This window comes from Diadema antillarum, unplaced genomic scaffold (assembly GCF_040938485.1).
Source record: "Diadema antillarum isolate AM-2024a unplaced genomic scaffold, OU_Dant_1.0 seq00001907_RagTag, whole genome shotgun sequence".
NCBI classification, from domain to species: Eukaryota; Metazoa; Echinodermata; class Echinoidea; order Diadematoida; family Diadematidae; genus Diadema; species Diadema antillarum.
The window spans coordinates 254,075-272,432 of record NW_027272573.1 but is presented as its reverse complement, the minus strand read 5'-3'; the positions used below and the strand labels follow the sequence as shown (position 1 = coordinate 272,432).

Genomic DNA, 18,358 nt, shown 5'->3' with positions numbered 1-18,358 from the left:
GTCAATCCACGTCAAATCATCCAGTGCTTGTCACCCGACCCCCTCCGATTTTCTTTAAAATCGCACCAAATGTTCCCCAAAGTGTTTGACGGAAAATTCCAAAATATTTTGCCCCAAGGTCAATTGGTTGCTAAGATACAGCCTCACATAGCAACCGATGCGCATTCCAAAATATTAGTTAAAAGAAAATTATGCATTTTTGATTGATTGTGGTAGCATGGATATTTATGCAAAAGTGTTCATTATCTGGAAATTGAGAGAACTTTATAGTCTTTGCAAGAAAAAGTGACTGTGACGCGAAATTGGCTTTTCGTTAACGTGCACGAGGTCACCGAAAATGGTGTTAAATGTTAATTTCGAAAATTTTAATGCATATTTAGAGGCTAATATCTTCCACATTTCATCACCTTAGGTTCTAAAATATTATGCTGTTGAAGGCTTTGACTTGCTCAGTAATTTTGAAAAAAATTAGCGGATTCGTGCTCACCGTTTTTACGGAGAGCGCCCTCAAAGTTGACAAAAATGAAAAATGTGCCAAATTCAAGGTCACGGATCACCCTTCGTCCCACCTAGGAATGGCATCAATTTTTTTGTATTGATAGACATGTACCTATGTTATCTTGGGTTACCAATGAAATTTTGCTACCGAAATGTTCAATGGTAAATTTACCCCACTGAAAATGGACGTAAACGGCCAAATTCCCATGTAATATCACATATTGGGTTTAGAGGACATTACAAATGTCCATGCGTTCAAGCTGAAAAGCCCTAGCCCTGTGATATTTGCTGTAGGGGTAGTCTGTTATACATATTTTAATAATATATACCACAAAACACTTTTATTACATGATAATGACCTTGAAATTTAATCCAAAATTTGATAAAAACAATAAGTCGCTCTATTTTCCTCATTGCACTGCATGTGATATGTGTTTTGAAAGACTTTTCACACAGCAGTATTTCAAGAATTATGAAAGCTGACAGCCTACCATATTAAGGTTCTAAACTATTTTGTGCTCTTCTTTCAGATTTAGTGTCAATTTGATCATGAATGTTATACCCTTGACCTTGAAGTGTTTCTAAAAATAGCTGTAAATTTGTTAACTACAAATTACACACATGACAGGTGTTTTATGGCATGATATACTTGTGATTCTTTCACAAACACAAAAGCTTTTTATAGTGTAAATGTTATATACTGGAATTAATCTATACGTGCTTGCAAGATTATGTTACAATTTATAATTACTTTGTTTTGACGATGACCCTCAATTTCAATCACAAAAGGGGACAGTAATATTTTGTGATTTTGTGTGCATTTCCTATGGAAAACAGTGCTTTGTGGTGAAATTCATAAAAACATGACCATTTTACTATTTATCACTTTGATTGATTAATTCTATTCAAATTATGGTAGAAAAAGTGGGATGTGACAATTTCCAATAAAAAAACCCTACAAAGAATGCTGTAGAAAATAAAAAACAAAGAAATACATAACAAATATTCCAAAAACAAGAAAATACATAAGAATGGAAATTATTTTGGAAGTTGTCACAAGTTACAGAACAAATCCCCCCAAGAAGAAGACTCTCAGTGCTTTTAATGTGCGTTTCACAGGCTAGAATAAGAATCTTATGTGTTGGGTGCAATGTCCATAATAATTATCAACTATTACTTACATACAGGTCTTTATGGGCAGGAATAGGCATTTCTCCTGATTTTGAAGGTCATAAATTCAGGGTCATTGTCAGAACAAAGTAATTGATTGTAATATATCTTGCAAGAACCTATAGATTTATTCCAGTATATAACAGTTACACTGCAAAAACTTTTGCGTTTGTGAAAGAATCACTAGTATGTTATGCCATAAAACACCTGTTGTGTGTGTAATTTGTAATTTTAACAAATTTACAGCTATTTTTAGAAGCACTTCAAGGTCAAGGGTATAACATTCATGATCAAATTGACACTAAATCTGAAAGAAGAGCACAAATAGTTTAGAACCTTAATACGGTAGGCTGTCAGCTTTCATAATTCTTGAAATATTGCTCTGTGAAAACTCTTTCAAAACACATTATTACATGCAGTGCAATGAGGAAAATGGAGCGACTTATTGTTTTTATCAAATCTTGGATTAAATTTCAAGGTCATTATTATGTAATAGAAGTGTTTTGTGGTATATATTATTAAAATATGTATAACAGACTACCCCTACAGCAAATATCACAGGGCTAGGGCTTTTCAGCTTGAACGCATGGACATTTGTAATGTCCTCTAAACCCAATATATGATATTACATTGGAATTTGGCCGTTTACGACTATTTTCAGTGGGGTAAATTTACCATTGAACATTTCGGTAGCAAAATTTCTTTGGTGACCCAAGATAATATAGGTAAATGTCTATCAATACAAAAAAATTGATGCAATTCCTAGGTGGGACGAAGGGTGATCTGTGACCTTGAATTTGGCACATTTTTCATTTTTGTCAACTTTGAGGGCGCTCTCCGTAAAAACGGTGAGCACGAATCCGCTAATTTTTTTTTCAAAATTACTGAGCAAGTCAAAGCCTTCAACAGCATAATATTTTAGAACCTAAGGTGATGAAATGTGGAAGATATTAGCCTCTAAATATGCATTAAAATTTTCGAAATTAACATTTAACACCATTTTCGGTGACCTCGTGCACGTTAACGAAAAGTCAAATTTGCGTCACAGTCACTTTTTCTTGCAAAGACTATAAAGTTCTCTCAATTTCCGGATAATGAACACTTTTGCATAAATATCCATGCTACCACAATCAATCAAAAATGCATAATTTTCTTTTAACTAATATTTTGGAATGCGCATCGGTTGCTATGTGAGGCTGTATCTTAGCAACCAATTGACCTTAGGGCAAAATATTTTGGAATTTTCCGTCAGACACTTTGGGGAACATTTGGTGCGATTTTAAAGAAAATCGGAGGGGGTCGGGTGACAACTTTTCTGAAAATTGGATGATTTGACGTGGATTGACCCAGCTATCCAAGGATCATTACCGATTACTGTATCTCAGAATAATTTTATGCTGAGGATCACATCACTTTTGTCTTTAAAAAAAAAATTAATTAAGATTATTTAGTCCGCCGTTCGGGAAATGCTCAGTCCTTTGAATTCAGACCATATGGACTATATGTAGTCCGTGGTTACAAGAATCCATGGACTAAATCTCGGCGACATTTGAGAATTCAGGCCTATGTGATTGTGTCCAAAGTCACTGGATTAATTAAAAGATGTGAAACTTCAAACTTCTACTGGTCTTTCTCGCCCAATGATCTCAAACACAAGGTGGAGTTTCCCTTTGGTGGCATGACTCTTCCATACAGTCAGAACATGGACCCTAGGTAGGGTCCATGGTCAGAAGCTCAAGAATGCACACAACTGCATCTGGACACCGCCACAAGAGGGCAGTAGAACAAACCGTAAAACTAACTTATCAAATACCGCTCACGACAACTCCTGACATGATTACAGCCCCAAGTTTGTGAGGGCAGTATTCCTCATCTATCAAACATTATGAAGGTCTTGAATGGTAGTGTACAGTGACATGTACCCCTAACCATCTTTTTTTTTTTCTTTCCTTTTTTTTTCTTCAAAATCTTCAAAATTAATATCTAAGGGCAAGTTTAGAAGTGACTTGAGACAAAAAGACAAGGTCTCAGTGATTTTTCTCACAATGAGCAATGGCATCCAATGGTGATGGGGTGGGGTGGGGGGGGGGGGGGGCTCATTTGGAGTTTACTGATGTGATGTCAGCATACACTGTACGTCTCTCTAGCTGCTAGCAACCAGAGGCCACACATTTGCTGAAAGAAGTGGGTGGTTTCAGAGCACACATGTGAGTATAGTGCCACTGACAGCACAGGTCACCGGAAGTGTGTGCTGTGTTTACCCCATGATTGTTTAATAGTGTTAGAGTTCTCCTGTCTGTGGTAATCACTGGGTAAATAAAACATTATTATCATCATCATCAGAAAGCATTTGTCTAATAGTGTCTGAAAAACATTAAAGAAATCGCAAGGCAATTTAGGGTATGCATTACATGCTGCCAAACCATAGAGTTACTTGAACTTAAAACTGGCATAAACTCTTCAGAATCTATTGATAAAAACTAGAATACCAGTATGAATTACAGAAAAAATAACAATAAAGGGGCTATGAATAATATGGCACAAAAATTACTCAACAGAACCCTTGCAGTCATGTCTGTGATCTTGATATTTATATGCTTTCCCCTAACCAGTTCCTACAATAAATCTAGAGCTTTAAATCCACTGAGGAAGCACATCATATAAACACACACACCATTACCACCCCAATACATAAACACATACGTCATCAGGGTATTAGTGACAGTTCTGACAATAAAGTTTCTCAGACAATTGTACTATGATTTACTGTCTATCAACACACACTCAAGGAGAGAGCATCCTAGGAGTGAAGAGTCAGCAGGTGTCGTTAACTGTCACTACAATCAATTTGTTATCTGCAGGAGGACCAGTGCACACTAAAAATATATTCCAGTTTATAACAGGAGGAGCATTACTTAACACAATACCAAACCTATGGAACATAATGCCTCTCCATGTTCAAATCAATAACTAGTGTAAAATTACATTTGATATTACACATGCCATAAGAAACTTAAAGGACAATTTCACTTTCACAAACATAAGGATTGAGAGAATGCAACAATATTAGTAGAACACATCAATGAAAGTTTTAGGAAAATTGGGCAATCGATGCAAAAGTTATGATTTTTAAAATTTTTGTGTTGGAACCGCTGGATGAGGAGACTACTACAGCTTGTGAGTCATATGCGTACAACAGTATAAAGAAAATGTAAAGAAAATTCAACATATTTTCACTTTTTTCGCATAATAATAGAGCACTTGAATTGCCTCTTTCTAAAGGCAGGGGGAATAATATTACCCATAACATTTGTCGGTAACGAGTTGGGGGAATGTGTACTTTTTTCAAAAGATGAAATTTTGTGAAATTCTCTTTATATTTTCCTTATATTGTTGTACGCATGTGACATCTAAGTTATTCACACACTGCAGTAGTCTTCTCATCCAGCGGTTACTGCACAAAAACTTCAAAAATTCATAACTTTTGAACGGATTGTCTGATTTTCTTCATACTTTCAATGATGTGTTCTACTAATATTGCTACATTCTCTCAATCCTTATGTTTATGAAGGTGAACTTGTCCTTTAAATGACTTTGCAATTTCACTCGCTTGTCCACAAAAGAGATGCCAATCGCGGACAACATGTGCCCATATCAGACGAGGTGATGACATCATCACTTCATAATTTTCCCTGTTGATCTGTGCATAAATCTTCATCAAAATCCCATAATGAAATGCACAGATATTCATATTCTATGAAACCAAGCTACAAATTGTAAAGAATCAAGAAATCTCATGCTTTCTGTCAAACTTCTCTACCATGGTTTGTTTGAATTTCCTCGACATATTACCATCAAAATGAACACAGACTGATACTAGACTTGCACTTTAAGGGCCTCCTGTTTTTGTTATTTTTTTCCTTTCCACTCAAAAGATGATAATCTATGAGAGTCCATTACCGGTTTAAGGTTACCGCCCTACATCCAGTATAATGGGATGGAAGGAAAGAGGGACATGCACACAATGCACAATGTGGAGAAGATTTCTATTTTTGATTTTTTTTTTGAGGAGGAAGTACATATCAACTATCTGTTGGCAGAGTAACATTATAGTATGCTACTCTACACTATCCATACAAAATACCATCTTGAACATCCTGAACTTAAACAGATGGCATAATTTTGGTTGAGATGAAGCTTCAGGTTTCCAACTTGTTGTGAGATGATGAGAAGCCTCTTATGATCTATGAAAGTGCATACAATTCTATGAGGAATTCACATTTTATGTGATGAAAATTGGTTTTGAAATGGCCGAGATATCCAAAAACAAAGAGGCCCTAATAAAAGGTGGGATCCATCTTTTACTAGGACCACTTCGTTTTACTTTGTTGGTGGATATATGCCAGCCATTTTAAAACCAATTTTTCATCTAATAAACTTTGACTTCCTCTTTAATAGTATTGTATGCTCTTTAATATTTCACAAGTGGTTCTACTTATCTCTCAAAAAGTAAAATCTGAAACCCCATCTTAAACAAAGCGATACCATCCCTTTGAAGGCATTACTGAGGTAAGTATCCCTTCAAAACAACTAGAAAAGCACTCTGAGAGCGCAGACCTCCGCGCCTCGCCCTAGCAGAAACTAGAGCACGCACTTTATAGTTCGCGCAGGCAAACCTCAAATATGCGCAGCCTGACTCCAAAGTTCATTGACCCTACCTGCCAAAATATCAAAAATCCTTCATAAATTCCCCCAAAATTGTTGGATCACTACCAAAAGTTAATCGTTTGTGACTTGTGTCATTCTCAACCTTTTCTGCAAGTTTCATCTCAATCCGTTAACAACTTTTTGAGTTATTTTGCACACGGACAAATGAACTAACTACACTTTGTAACTAACAAACTAACGAACAAACCAACGGTAACGAAAACATAACCTCCTCCCTTGGCAGAGGTAATAAAAACAATCCTCATGCAAGGGATCATTGATTTTTGCAGCCTTATCTTAGCAGACTTTAGTACTACAAGATTATGAAAACTTTTAGGATTCTTAGGGTCTTAAAGCAAGCAACCAGTAAAGAAAGCAAACATATCAAATCGTCGGTTGAGAATGATAAGGACGTTAAGTTGCCAAAACCCATAGTGTTCAAGACAACTTTAATAACGCCCTTCTCATTCTCAACAGACGAAATGTGAAATCAGCCCATGGCTGGAATTAATGTTGAGAGAGGTCCCTGATAAACTGATCAATAAAATTCAAATTTGATCAGTATACTTTCTAATACATACAAGACATTTACACATACACACACAATAAAAAAAATACACATTTTGTATTTGATATGTGCTATAAAATAGATTTATTTACCAGCCTTTGAAATTAGAATATCTATAAAATTATGTATCTTACTTGTAATCTTCATACAAAAATAGTGGCTACTACATTACTTGTGCACATGAATATGTTACCACATGACCAGGTTGCACTGAAAGTTGCATGTGGACCCAGTAGATACAATGTCCGTCAATAATTACCTTTAGCAAACTTTTGAAACCTATTTAGGATCATAAGTAACATGAATCAGAATAATTCCAATTATACAACACCTAAAAAGAATGTGGCTATCCGATTGGTTGATTGCCCATCATGTGACATTCAGTGAAGAGTACCATTGGACGCTGTCTCTGTCAGCCATGCAATTTTTTGAGGGAAAAAATGGATATTTCCATTGACTCCCATCTTAAACTCAAGATTGACTTGAAGCTTTTGTGCCATTGCACGGCTCGAATGTCACAATAAACAAACATTTGCCATGCACACTCAACAATATACAAGTTCACTTCCAAGCAAGCGTGTATTTTGTCACTTCATTTTGTAAACAACTTCAACCGATAGGTTTTGTGTACGTTCATACGTACATGTACACAGCTTGCCATTTCTCTGTTAAATTCAAGGATCTATGTGGGCCACATCTGTTGACGTCCGAGGTGTTGTATAAAACAAATAATGTATGGTCCTTACTCGTGCAATGGAACAAGATCTTGCACTCGGCGAAAGATGAGGCGCACTATGCAACTCGGCTTCGCCTTGTTGAATAGAGCACCTCTATCTTTCACCTCGTGCGAAATCTTGTACCATCGCATTCATGATCGTTCACTATTTGTACTTTTGCCTTGTTGAAAAGAGCGCCTCTATCCTTCACCTTGTGCGAAATCTTGCACCATCGCACTCATGCCCATTCACTATTTGTATATTAATCATTGGATAGCCTACCTTGGTCTCATCCTCCTGCTTTTTTGCTGCTCTCTTCCTTTTTCCTGTGTATGAAAAAACAGCCAGTGATGCCAGATTTTCTGAAGTGCAGTAAAACAAGGAAATAAGCACAAGTGGCTACTACTGATGACCCCTTAAGATTATTAATGTGACATCACATATCTAAAATGATAAATTCAAGTTTCAGAACTACATGAATTTTCAAGAAATGGCATGGAGCCCTTTCTTCTCTCTCTCTCTCTCTCTCTCTCTCCCTCTCTTTCGCTTTTTTTGAAACCCGGAAGTGGCATGAGAAATGGCACAAGAGCTCTTTCTGTAATTGTTTTTTTGTTTGCTTGTCAGCTGCTTAACCTGGAAGTGGCACCAGAAATATTTTTTTCTGTACCCCCCCCCCCCCCTTTAATGGAATTCCTGATTTCTGGATCTGTGCCTGTTATATAATTACATATATATAAAGTTTGTGTCCCTTTCGCAGCCCTAAAAATCAGATTCCCTTCATAAGCTGGTGTTTTGTAGAGGTAGGTAATTCAGACATCGCCTCATGATAAAACCTGGGAACTTCTTTATGATGGGGGGGGGGGGGGGATAAGTACAATAGATTTGTAGTGAATCTATTGGACAAAAAAAAAAAAAGAAATCCCAACTGTTATTCTCAGCACAAAAGGGGAGCCACTCTTGAGTGATATGAGGGGTAGTTTTTCATCTCTTTTTTAAAAACTATGGGTTGCATTACCATAAGATTTCATCTAAAATGTTGAAGACATTATTTTTTTTCCATGCAAAATTTCATGTTGTTTGCAAAAGGCATATAGAGCCTTTAACGTTATGAATAGAGTGCTTACAATTTCCACGTTAAAAATATCTAAATTTGAGTAAATTCCTACCAGTCTTGGACTCTCCATTTGCCTTTTTCTTGGACTTCTCTTGAGGACTTGAATGCAGAGCCCATCCTGAATTATGGAGGTACCTGAACCACAGCTGTTGCACAAAGTCCTGCAATGAACAATATTGATATAGGAGAAAACACTTGTTTTCTTTGTTTGCCTTTCCATCATTTACGATCTCGGGCAGTACTTAGGTAATTTTACAGTGAAAAAAAAAATGTTTAGAAAAGGAATAGATGTCTGTTGCACAAAACCTTGGCAGTGAAATGTCCTTTGTAATATAGTTCGTCATTAATAATTCCTGAACACATACATTGTGTTGGTTTGTGTGATTCATCAATCAATGGCTTAATCAAAGCAAGTAAATCAGGAAAATCCCATCTACATTTGTACACTTCATTTCTGAGATCTACCAATAACCGTGCACTGTTTCTCAAAATGAGCCACTTATGCCCAATGGTGATTTTCACAAACCCGCTGATAAAGAAAATTTAGAATTAGCCTTACTAGCAAAAGTACTACTTTAATTACCACATCTATCATAGCTGCTATTGCCATATCCACTTCTGATAAAAAAATATAAAAAATCTCCACTACTAAGATTACTGCCATCATTAACCATACCACTTAACCATCTTTATCTTCTTCTTCTGGTTTTGCCTAAGCACTTAATCAGTTCTGGAAGATTATTCTAGGCATCCTTAAACTACCTGCGTGTTGTAATCATGTGCAGGTCCCGTGCATCAGTGCAATAATAAGAATGATTTGGGTGCGATTAAAACCATGACGGGGGTCTGGCTAGATTGTGAGTCTTGTTGCCAAAAGTTGGCGGAAGACTTCTACAGTCTTATTGTGGAGAAAGCGTTAGGAGGAAGAGAATTCCAGGTATTGACAGGTATTGTCGGTAAGTGGTAACCCTGATGACGGATATGTTGCATGGCTCGCTGTGCTGAAGTAGTGTGTAGATCTGTGTTGAAGTTATGCAGGTTGTGATGCTTTATGACGAACAGGAGGAGCTTAAGCCTAAGCATTTAGCATCTTTGTGGCAGGGAGGACCATTGAAGCTCATGGGGTTTATTTATCAGTCATACTGGAGGGGTTACAACTACGATTACACAAATATCAAGCTGCTCTTCTTTGGATCATTCATACAATTCTAAGGATTTTGCAGTCACAAACAGACTTACATCCAGCTTTTTGTTCACACCCATCTCAATGAGAGTGTCGACCTGCGCCTTGAGAATGATCTGGAAAACTTCTGCCAGCCACCAAGACTTCCTGTCATCTCCTTTCGATTCTGAGGATGCAATCGAATGTCTACAAATAATTTGTCAAGCTACAGAAAGGGTAAGCTTTGAAAGCACATATGTATCTGCCTGGTGTTTGAAATGATTGTAACAGATATTCTCAATATATTCCTACTTTAAAGAATTATCAAAATCCAATTTTGGTCAATGATACACCAACCAAGATCCCCACAACCTTTAAAACTCATCACTGCTATGCAATTACACTACTATTATGGTAATTTGATTTGAAAGAAGCACAATATTCTACATGGTTTCATTAAAGAAATGATGTACTGAAGACCTGTGTGCTGGTAGATGAGAAATTAATGAGGGGATGATATTATTACCTCACAAACATATTTTGCTTATATTTGGTTGGGATCATTATCACTTTCGGGAAAACAAAGTCCTAAAATTTTCTTACCCCATGTCAGACTTGATGAAACTTCTACCATATTGCATATTTCATTTCAATGTATTCACAACAGCCACCTTGAACATAGTGGAAAAGCAGTGTAAACCTTTCACCACATATAAAGGCCACACAACTCAAAGGCAGAAAAATCAAAACCATTATACCTCCCGCATTCTTTAATATCATGACCAACATACCAGAGGGTTATACTTCAGCTTCACTTCTTGGACATATCATACTACAGTAGAACCTCTCGTATCCGGACAAGTCGGGACCGGGGCTCATCCGGATAAGGGATTTGGCCGGATACGGGAGACTCAATGCTTTATACATGTACATAATATACATACACATGTACAGTAGCCCATTGTAGTATCACATGTAGTAATGTGCATACTGCAACCTTTTCATTGTTACACTCAGTAACAGACCCCAAAATTGAGGTTCGTGTTTGCAAGAATGAAATCATTTTCTTTTATAAATTCTTGGGATTATTTACCTAAATAACTATTAAGAAATGTATCAAGTATGTATGTAATTCATGTGTGTTTGTGTAGGAGTTCTCAAGGAGTTGGGAATTCCCCTTTCCTCCCGTAATTATTTTTAAAAAAATCACGGCGAGATTGCGTCTGTATAATAGAGAGATCCGGATAAAGGGAGGCCAGATAACAGAGGTTCAACTGTATTTTAAATCTTTTTGTCTTCACAACCAAACAATGCACCATGCAAGTCTCGACAAGAGGCCTAAGCTCAAGGCAACATGTATACCTGAATCCCCTGCACTCTTCTTGTGTTTGCGGATGGTACGGGTCTTGCACGAGGACTGACTGAGTTGGCTATCCATCTGGTCATATTCCATGACTTGCATGTCCTAGAAAAGAAAAGATGAGAGAAGAAAATTGTGGTCTTGAGCAGCTAATAGATCATAATAACATAACATATTAGTAGCCTATACAAATAATGCACTTTACACAGGATGTCAGTAAATCATCCTTTTAACTTTGGACCAGCAGGAAACACGTACGGCAAAGTCAAAGCTATGGATGGTGGATGATTTCTCTATAATTTTCCCTCTCCTTTGATTATTATCTCCTTCTTTCTTTTTTCTTTCCTTTTATCTCTTCTCATTATTCATTTCATTCTATTACATATTTTATCTTTTATCATTCCTTTATTCTTTATTTTTTTTAATTCTCTTTTTTCCTCGTCTTGTCTTTCCTTTCCTTTCCTTTTCTTTCATTTCAATTTTCCTTACTGTCTTTTTGTCAATCAATCCTTTTTCTTTATCATTGCTGATATACCCAACAAATGGAGCTCTATCCACTCTCTTTACTTACTTTTCACTTGTCTCTTTCTTGTTCATCCATATTTATTTTCAACCTTTTTCCTTTTCTTTCCATGTCTTCCTTTTCTTTCCTTCTTACTTTTGTCTTCCTTTTTTGTTCTTTCTCTCCTTCAATATTTTCTTCTTCTATTCCCCAACATTCATTATTTTCCATTTTCTGTCCTCTCGTTCTTCCTATGTTTGTTACCTTGTTTTTCTTTCCTTTCATTTTTTAAATTTCTTTGTCTTTTCTTCCTCTTTCAAACTATCCTTCATTTTGTGTACTGCTTATAATACTCATGAAATCAACTCAATTCAATAGCCATTTTCTCTTTTCTCTGTTTGACTTTCTCCTTCCTTTCTTTTTCTTTTTCTACCTTATTTTTTTTTCTTTACAAGACTGGTATACTTGAAGGTAAAAGTGTGCTTCTTTATCACTTTCAACAATAAACAATTATGTGCCTACAGAGTATGAAATGTTCATGTTGCAGGTGGACAGCTGAAAGAAATTTGGCCATGATTAATGTTCTTTTTAAATTCCCTTTTCAAGGTCAGCTTTTCTTTTTAAAGAATGAATAAGCAAATAAAAAGAAAACAGAAACAAGTGGACTGTATCAAAAAATGAAAATTACAAGATGTAAGTGTATTTCAACATGAACTTTAAGTGCATAGAATAAAGAGTGATGGTAAAAAGATAACAAAGATACAATAGACCAAAGAATTGTGATGAAAGAGACCACGAGTGAATAAATAAACTACAAGCAGAAAAATCCTGTGGCATTCAGTGCAGACAGCACACAAGCTATGCAATACTAGGAAAATGCTATGCACAGAAATCTCTACCCGTTCATGCGCATGCTCGCTCTGAAAATCCCAGGCAGCTTGCACGGCTTGCGTGCTGTCAGTGCTGGATGCAGCAGGACACTTGCATGAAAGGCACCCAAAGGCTCGTGGACAGCGGAATTCACAAAGAAAGTGAACCTGTAATACCTACAAAGTGATTCGTTTACTGACAAATTTGAGTACCCACCTACTCTATCAGTGTATTAGTAATTTGGAATATATGCACAAGATCAGGTTACTGACTTTATTTTTCTCTTTACAAATCTTTTTAAAATGATGTCAGACTTCAGTGCCATTGGGTTGATTCGTTCATAGAGATGTGAGAGCCGCAGAAAAAAGCACCGAACATTTCAAGTTGGATCAGGCCGATAGGCAGCCCTACATAGAGTAAACCCGCTGGTGCCCATGTTTCGATGGATCGCTGCACATCAGTTGATTAAAACTCGAAATTTGTCACAAAGTGCAGACAGCATTTTTCTTCTTCTTTTCATCATGGAGAGTGGACATGTGTGTGTAAAAAGATCACTGTGCGAAGTTGCAACAATTGGTATCCCATTATCAGGTGCGAGATGGATGAGAAGTGAAGAGGAGACCTCAGTCATGAGCAACTTGCCCTGGGGGCCTTATGAGCATGTTCATTAGGCGGAGCGAAGGGATCCTTATTAGCAGGATCAGGAGCACCCCTCCCCCCTCATATGAGCAGGTTTTCCGAACTGAGGTAGGCCTACACAAAACATGTATAAATATTTAATTTACACAGCAGCAGTTCAGCACTACCCGACAAGAAATGTCATTCCAAAATGTATAGAAAACATCAAACTTAACTGTAAATATTCAACTTTTTCCTGACTTCGCAGATTCGGATGCAAGTACCGAGTCTAGGTTGTGAAATGTTTAAAATTTAAGGTTATAAGTTTATTCTATGCATGCTTAAAAAGCCAATGGCAATGGCAATTATAGGTTAGTAGGAGGCTGTGCATGCAAATCTACGTAGCTACGCATGCGAGCGCCTTGGTTGTAACTGTAACTTGTGTAAGGAATAAATTTAGTGCAACAGCTTCAGCTTCAGACAGGTACAAAAATAGAACTAGAAATAGTAGTAACGGCTAGTACGACATCAAATATCAAGAACCTTCCGCATCACCCTTGTCTGAAAATCCGGACTAGAAACTTTCTTTTTTTATTTGACCTTATCATTCATCAATCATACCACTGATTGTCACAAGTAAATTTTAATCTAACTGTTATTAGTGTTAACGGTTAGACTCTAATCGATACACGAACTACCACGTATCGGACTGGGGTATGGGAGATGAGTTTTGCCGGTTCACATGAATTCTTTTTAGCGTTTGATTGCAGTGATCGAGCAATCACTAATATCTACTGACCTGAGATTGACTCTGACACATTGTACAGTAGTAGAGCCCATCTTGCTCGTAAAAAGACACTTCTTCTCGACACTCGGAACAATAATTCATGTTGGCAAGCCCTCCAAATACTTAGTACATTGTAGTATAAAGTTTACATGTACCACTCATATCAGCACAGCGCTCGTGTTCCCGCGGAGCCAATGCGTAAACTCGGACCCACGTGTGTGTGTGTGTACAGGAGTGGTAGACAGTAGTTATCGCACACTGCATACACTCGTCTGCTCCTAGCAGTATCAGCCAGCTCTACTATTGAAGAGGCTGGCTAGTTTATTATCAGCTCTGTAATTGAAATGGCAAGTAACATGATGAATATTTTCAAAATTTATAACAGTTGTTATTAATATTTGATAATAGAAAAGTGATCGAAGCTTTTGTCATTGTATATAAAATGGGCAAATTGACACAAATTGACATGATAATTAATTTATCTAATTTAGACTCCATTGTAATAGTATTGTTTCCCCCTTAAAAAAAGTAGACGTATCCAATTTATTTTGCTGGCTCCAAGTTACCCCGTAATTATGAGCAAGGAGAGGACAGGTGTTTTCCCGTGGTTTGGCCCTGCGAAACTTCTAAAAGTTTACTTGATCCGGAGTTTGGACAACTCTCAAGTGATGATTATATCTCCACATGCAGTTCGTACGGTTCGTTCGTACGTTGGACTCGCGAGAGGTGATAAACACAATCACTGTTTTGTCGTCCTCTCCAGCTCCCGTCGGAAGGATCGTGTTGTCGTTTGGAGAGGTGTGTTTCGTGCGGTAGTATAATTACAGCCCCTTACTTCCGCAATCAGTTGGTACCCATTAATTGCTGGAAAAATGTCTTCTCCAACGCGAAATAAGCCCGGGCCACCTCCTCGAAAAGAGTCTCTAGAATCAGTAGAAGAAGTGAACACAAACAAGGACTTAAAAGAGGTCGCTAAGAGAGGTAAGAATATTAGATAATTAGTGCAGGCTCTGTGTAACCACTGCCAGCGCAGCGGGGATGTCCTTGCACTGTACCGGGGAAGTTCCCCATCTATTCCAGTTTTTATTTTCGGTGGCTGGATCGAGTGCTTTGCAATATTACGGTATTCTGAATTTTGGTGATGTCACAGCTATAGAAACAGTCTCCAAAATATATGCTACGACTCCAGTAAAACCATATGTTAAGAGTGCCAGTCAAGTACTACAAACATATAACACCAATGTATGTCAGTATATTGCTCATATGTTATTATCATATGACAGAATTTTATATTGCACTGTATGATATTGCACTCATATTATGGCACATCATGCCATCTAGACTATTGTTGTATGTTTCCTTGTGGTACATCCTGATAAATGTCATGACAGACTGAAAGGTTGATAACAAGAAGGAGCATTTGAGAGCAACATAAACTCCTCAAAAAAAGTTCTGAAAGTCCAATTTGACGTATCATATTTCTCTCAAAACTATATCATTTTCATTCAAATGTGACATCATAAGAAAGCCTGATTACTTATCTTTTAAATGACACCTCACTTGTTATGATTGGGTGTTCTTGGAATGTGCAAAACAGCTGAGTATGGGGACAGATCAAAAGACCCAATAAACCCTTTTTTCCCCTTCTGCACACACATGTTTATTTGTATGTATAGGTATAGGCCTATAGCCTATGTATTATATGTTAATATATGATTTTGGTAAATCAATAAAATAATTGAGTACTATAGGGTGTAGGGCCAGGGTTTTACCAAGTATGTATTTACAGGCATGATATTCTGTAGATTTGAATCTGATTTCAGATTTTTTTTTTCTCAAGTCTAATCAGATTGTGCTTTTTCCATGTACATGTATCAAAATCACCTGAAAATTTTAATTTCCGATTTTTTCAACAAACCTCAATATCATCCCTGATTTAATACTAGCTTAAACAGTCCTTGGTAGGTTTTGAGAGCTGTAGGCCTACTGTCCTTCACTGTCTGCAAATGTTTCCAAATGAATAGAATATTGGAGTAGGTAATTAAAGCAAAGGTCATTTTGAGTGGGGACATGCATGAAACTCTTCCAATTACTTTTCTGTTCACAAGCTGATGAGTACACATTTTAGCGAGATATTTTTTTTTAGATAGAAAAGACTTGATGACTTTTATAATTAAAAATATCATGTTTTAATTTTCTTGATCTCTATATGTTTCAACAAAGCCCCATTGTTTCCCTTGATAAAGTTGACTGTCATTGAAAGGTTTATGTTAACACGATGAAGAGAAAATATTTCCTGAACATCGAACAGAATAGATAACACATAAGGGAGACATAATGAAATGTAGCAAATCGATATGAAATTCAATGTGATGATATCATAGCCTCACAAGTATTCAAGTGACCTGTATACAAATTTAAAATGAATTTCAATTTGAAGATAAATTAATGAAGAAAAGAAAGAGATAGAATATTCATATTCAAATTGTTGTAGATCTAATGACTTGTAACTTTTGAAGTCCAGAGAAGGATGTGTATTTGTGAAATCAGCAGAAAAAAAAATGGTTCTTTCAATATTTTTGTGGACAAAGAAATAGTATCTTTGGGAAGCTATCTTACTTGCATGTATGTAAATGATTGTAACAAATATTACTCTTGATAAAAGTGAATGTGAAACTAGATTTGTTTTCTTTTTATCTGATTTGAAAGAAACTATCAAACTGCTGTTTGTTTAATTTTAGACATATCTTGCAATAGAAGTCAGCTTGAAGAAGTAGTCAAAGTTTCCTTTAAACTTGTCTGTATAACAGACTTGTATACAGATAAAGAGAGAGTGTGCATACATGTGTGTGTCTGTGTGTGTCTGATGATTATATTAGCAAACATTCAAAGAAAGCATTACATGTCGCTGTGTTTCTTTTTTCATAATTAAGTACCACATGGTACAGAATAGCCACAATATACAAACATGTTTCTTGTTTGATTGTTTTTTTCACAGTTCTGTAATGGATGCTGATAGTTGACTACTCAGACATTCCATTGTGTGAATTACTGGCATGCGTATTTCACTCTTCCTTTATGTCCTTTTTTTGTGTGAATTTTAGCTGTATTGGAGCATGAGACACTGAAGAGGAAATTCAGTAAGAAGGAGGAAGAGGCCAAGATTCTTCAAGATGAGCTAGAAGCGACAAGAGGTGTATTGGACCAAATACAGTCAGGTGAGACATAAGAAATGTCATTTATAAATCATTAAAAGTTTGTTCTTAAAAATTGTACATTACCAGTTATTTTTAACCCTTTTACATTGTATTGTAAAATTTGATAGCCCCCAACCCTCCCTCTTAAAACAAAAAGAGAAATAAAAGAAGAATGAAAAATTGAAAAGAATATAGTAAAAGCTAGAAAACACATTTTATGAGATTAGAGTGAAAAATCATGAAATATGTATTAAGGAAATATACAGTGTCATATTTTAAGATTTAAAAAAACCAGAAAGAAATAGTGAGAATCAACATTCATCATCATATCAACAACATAAAAAAGTCATCTTCATTAGCTGCTGAATATAAGAATCACTTTTCCTGGAATAATTTTTCCTATGACAATGAAAGGAGTGTCAGTGCTTACATTAATTCACATTGGTGTCATTTTAATGCCTTTGGAAGTCCATGATTGCTATTTTAAAACCTATGTAATAGGAACCTCTTCAAATGAGGATTATACAGAGATCATATGGGATTAATCTTCAGTCAAGGGGATCATAGGTGCAAATTTCATGATACTTGAACCTTAAAGTGCAATGTTGCACTGAACACATCATGGCTATGAAATATATCTATTTCTGGACTCATATTCTGACAAGAGAAAACAAAGAAATAATCAATGGTGTTTTTAGTATTTATCAGTTAGAAAATAAAATCCTTGTGTTTTAATGATATGCATACATTCAATGTATATTGCTTCTCTATGATCAGGTCCACTGTATCCATAACATTACAGCATCCACTGCATACACACCAGGCCCTTAGCCAGGATTTTTCAAAAGGGGGGGGGGGGGGGGCATGCTTAAATTGCAGGTTAAGCAAACTGACCTTTGATATCATGGGCTGATGAGGTAGGGGGTCAAGGTCAGTGTGGACCTTTCAGATGCATCCCATCCCAGCAAATGTCCCTGCAGCCACAATATTGAGCATAAAGGGAACAGTGATACTTTGCTGTACAACCTGTACATCCACCCCGCGTTCACATTGGTCCCCGCGACGCGGGGAAAGTCCCGAGCTGTGGGA

General features: G+C 36.6%; 2 protein-coding genes across 2 annotated transcripts in view; one reads left to right on the top strand and one right to left on the bottom strand.

The window, feature by feature from the left end:
- Positions 1–7,866: 7,866 nt before the first annotated feature.
- On the bottom strand, positions 7,867–14,209 carry LOC139713124 (TATA box-binding protein-associated factor RNA polymerase I subunit B-like). Its single transcript, XM_071624878.1, has 5 exons — positions 14,085–14,209; positions 11,298–11,400; positions 10,013–10,122; positions 8,826–8,934; positions 7,867–7,985 (listed from the first exon to the last, which is right to left on the bottom strand). The coding sequence occupies exons 1-5, from the start codon at positions 14,172–14,174 to the stop codon at positions 7,867–7,869; spliced, it is 531 nt and encodes a 176-aa protein (XP_071480979.1). The 5' UTR covers positions 14,175–14,209.
- Positions 14,210–14,761: 552 nt separating this feature from the next.
- The window catches only part of LOC139713126 (shootin-1-like), a 121,539-nt gene continuing 117,942 nt past the window's right edge, over positions 14,762–18,358 (top strand). Inside the window, exons 1-2 of the mRNA XM_071624880.1 lie at positions 14,762–15,053; positions 17,177–17,290. Coding sequence (XP_071480981.1) covers positions 14,945–15,053; positions 17,177–17,290 — 223 coding nt within the window. The 5' untranslated portion in view covers positions 14,762–14,944. The remainder of the gene's footprint in view (positions 15,054–17,176; positions 17,291–18,358) is intronic.

Coding starts and splice junctions, on each gene's coding strand:
- LOC139713124 (XM_071624878.1), bottom strand. CDS start 14,174: ATGAATTATTGTTCCGAGTGTCGAGAAGAAGTGTCTTTTTACGAGCAA. Junction 11,401..14,084: donor TGTGTCAGAGTCAATCTCAG/GTCAGTAGATAT, acceptor TTTCTTTTCTAG/GACATGCAAGTCATGGAATA. Junction 8,935..10,012: donor GTGTGAACAAAAAGCTGGAT/GTAAGTCTGTTT, acceptor TGTTCATTGCAG/GACTTTGTGCAACAGCTGTG.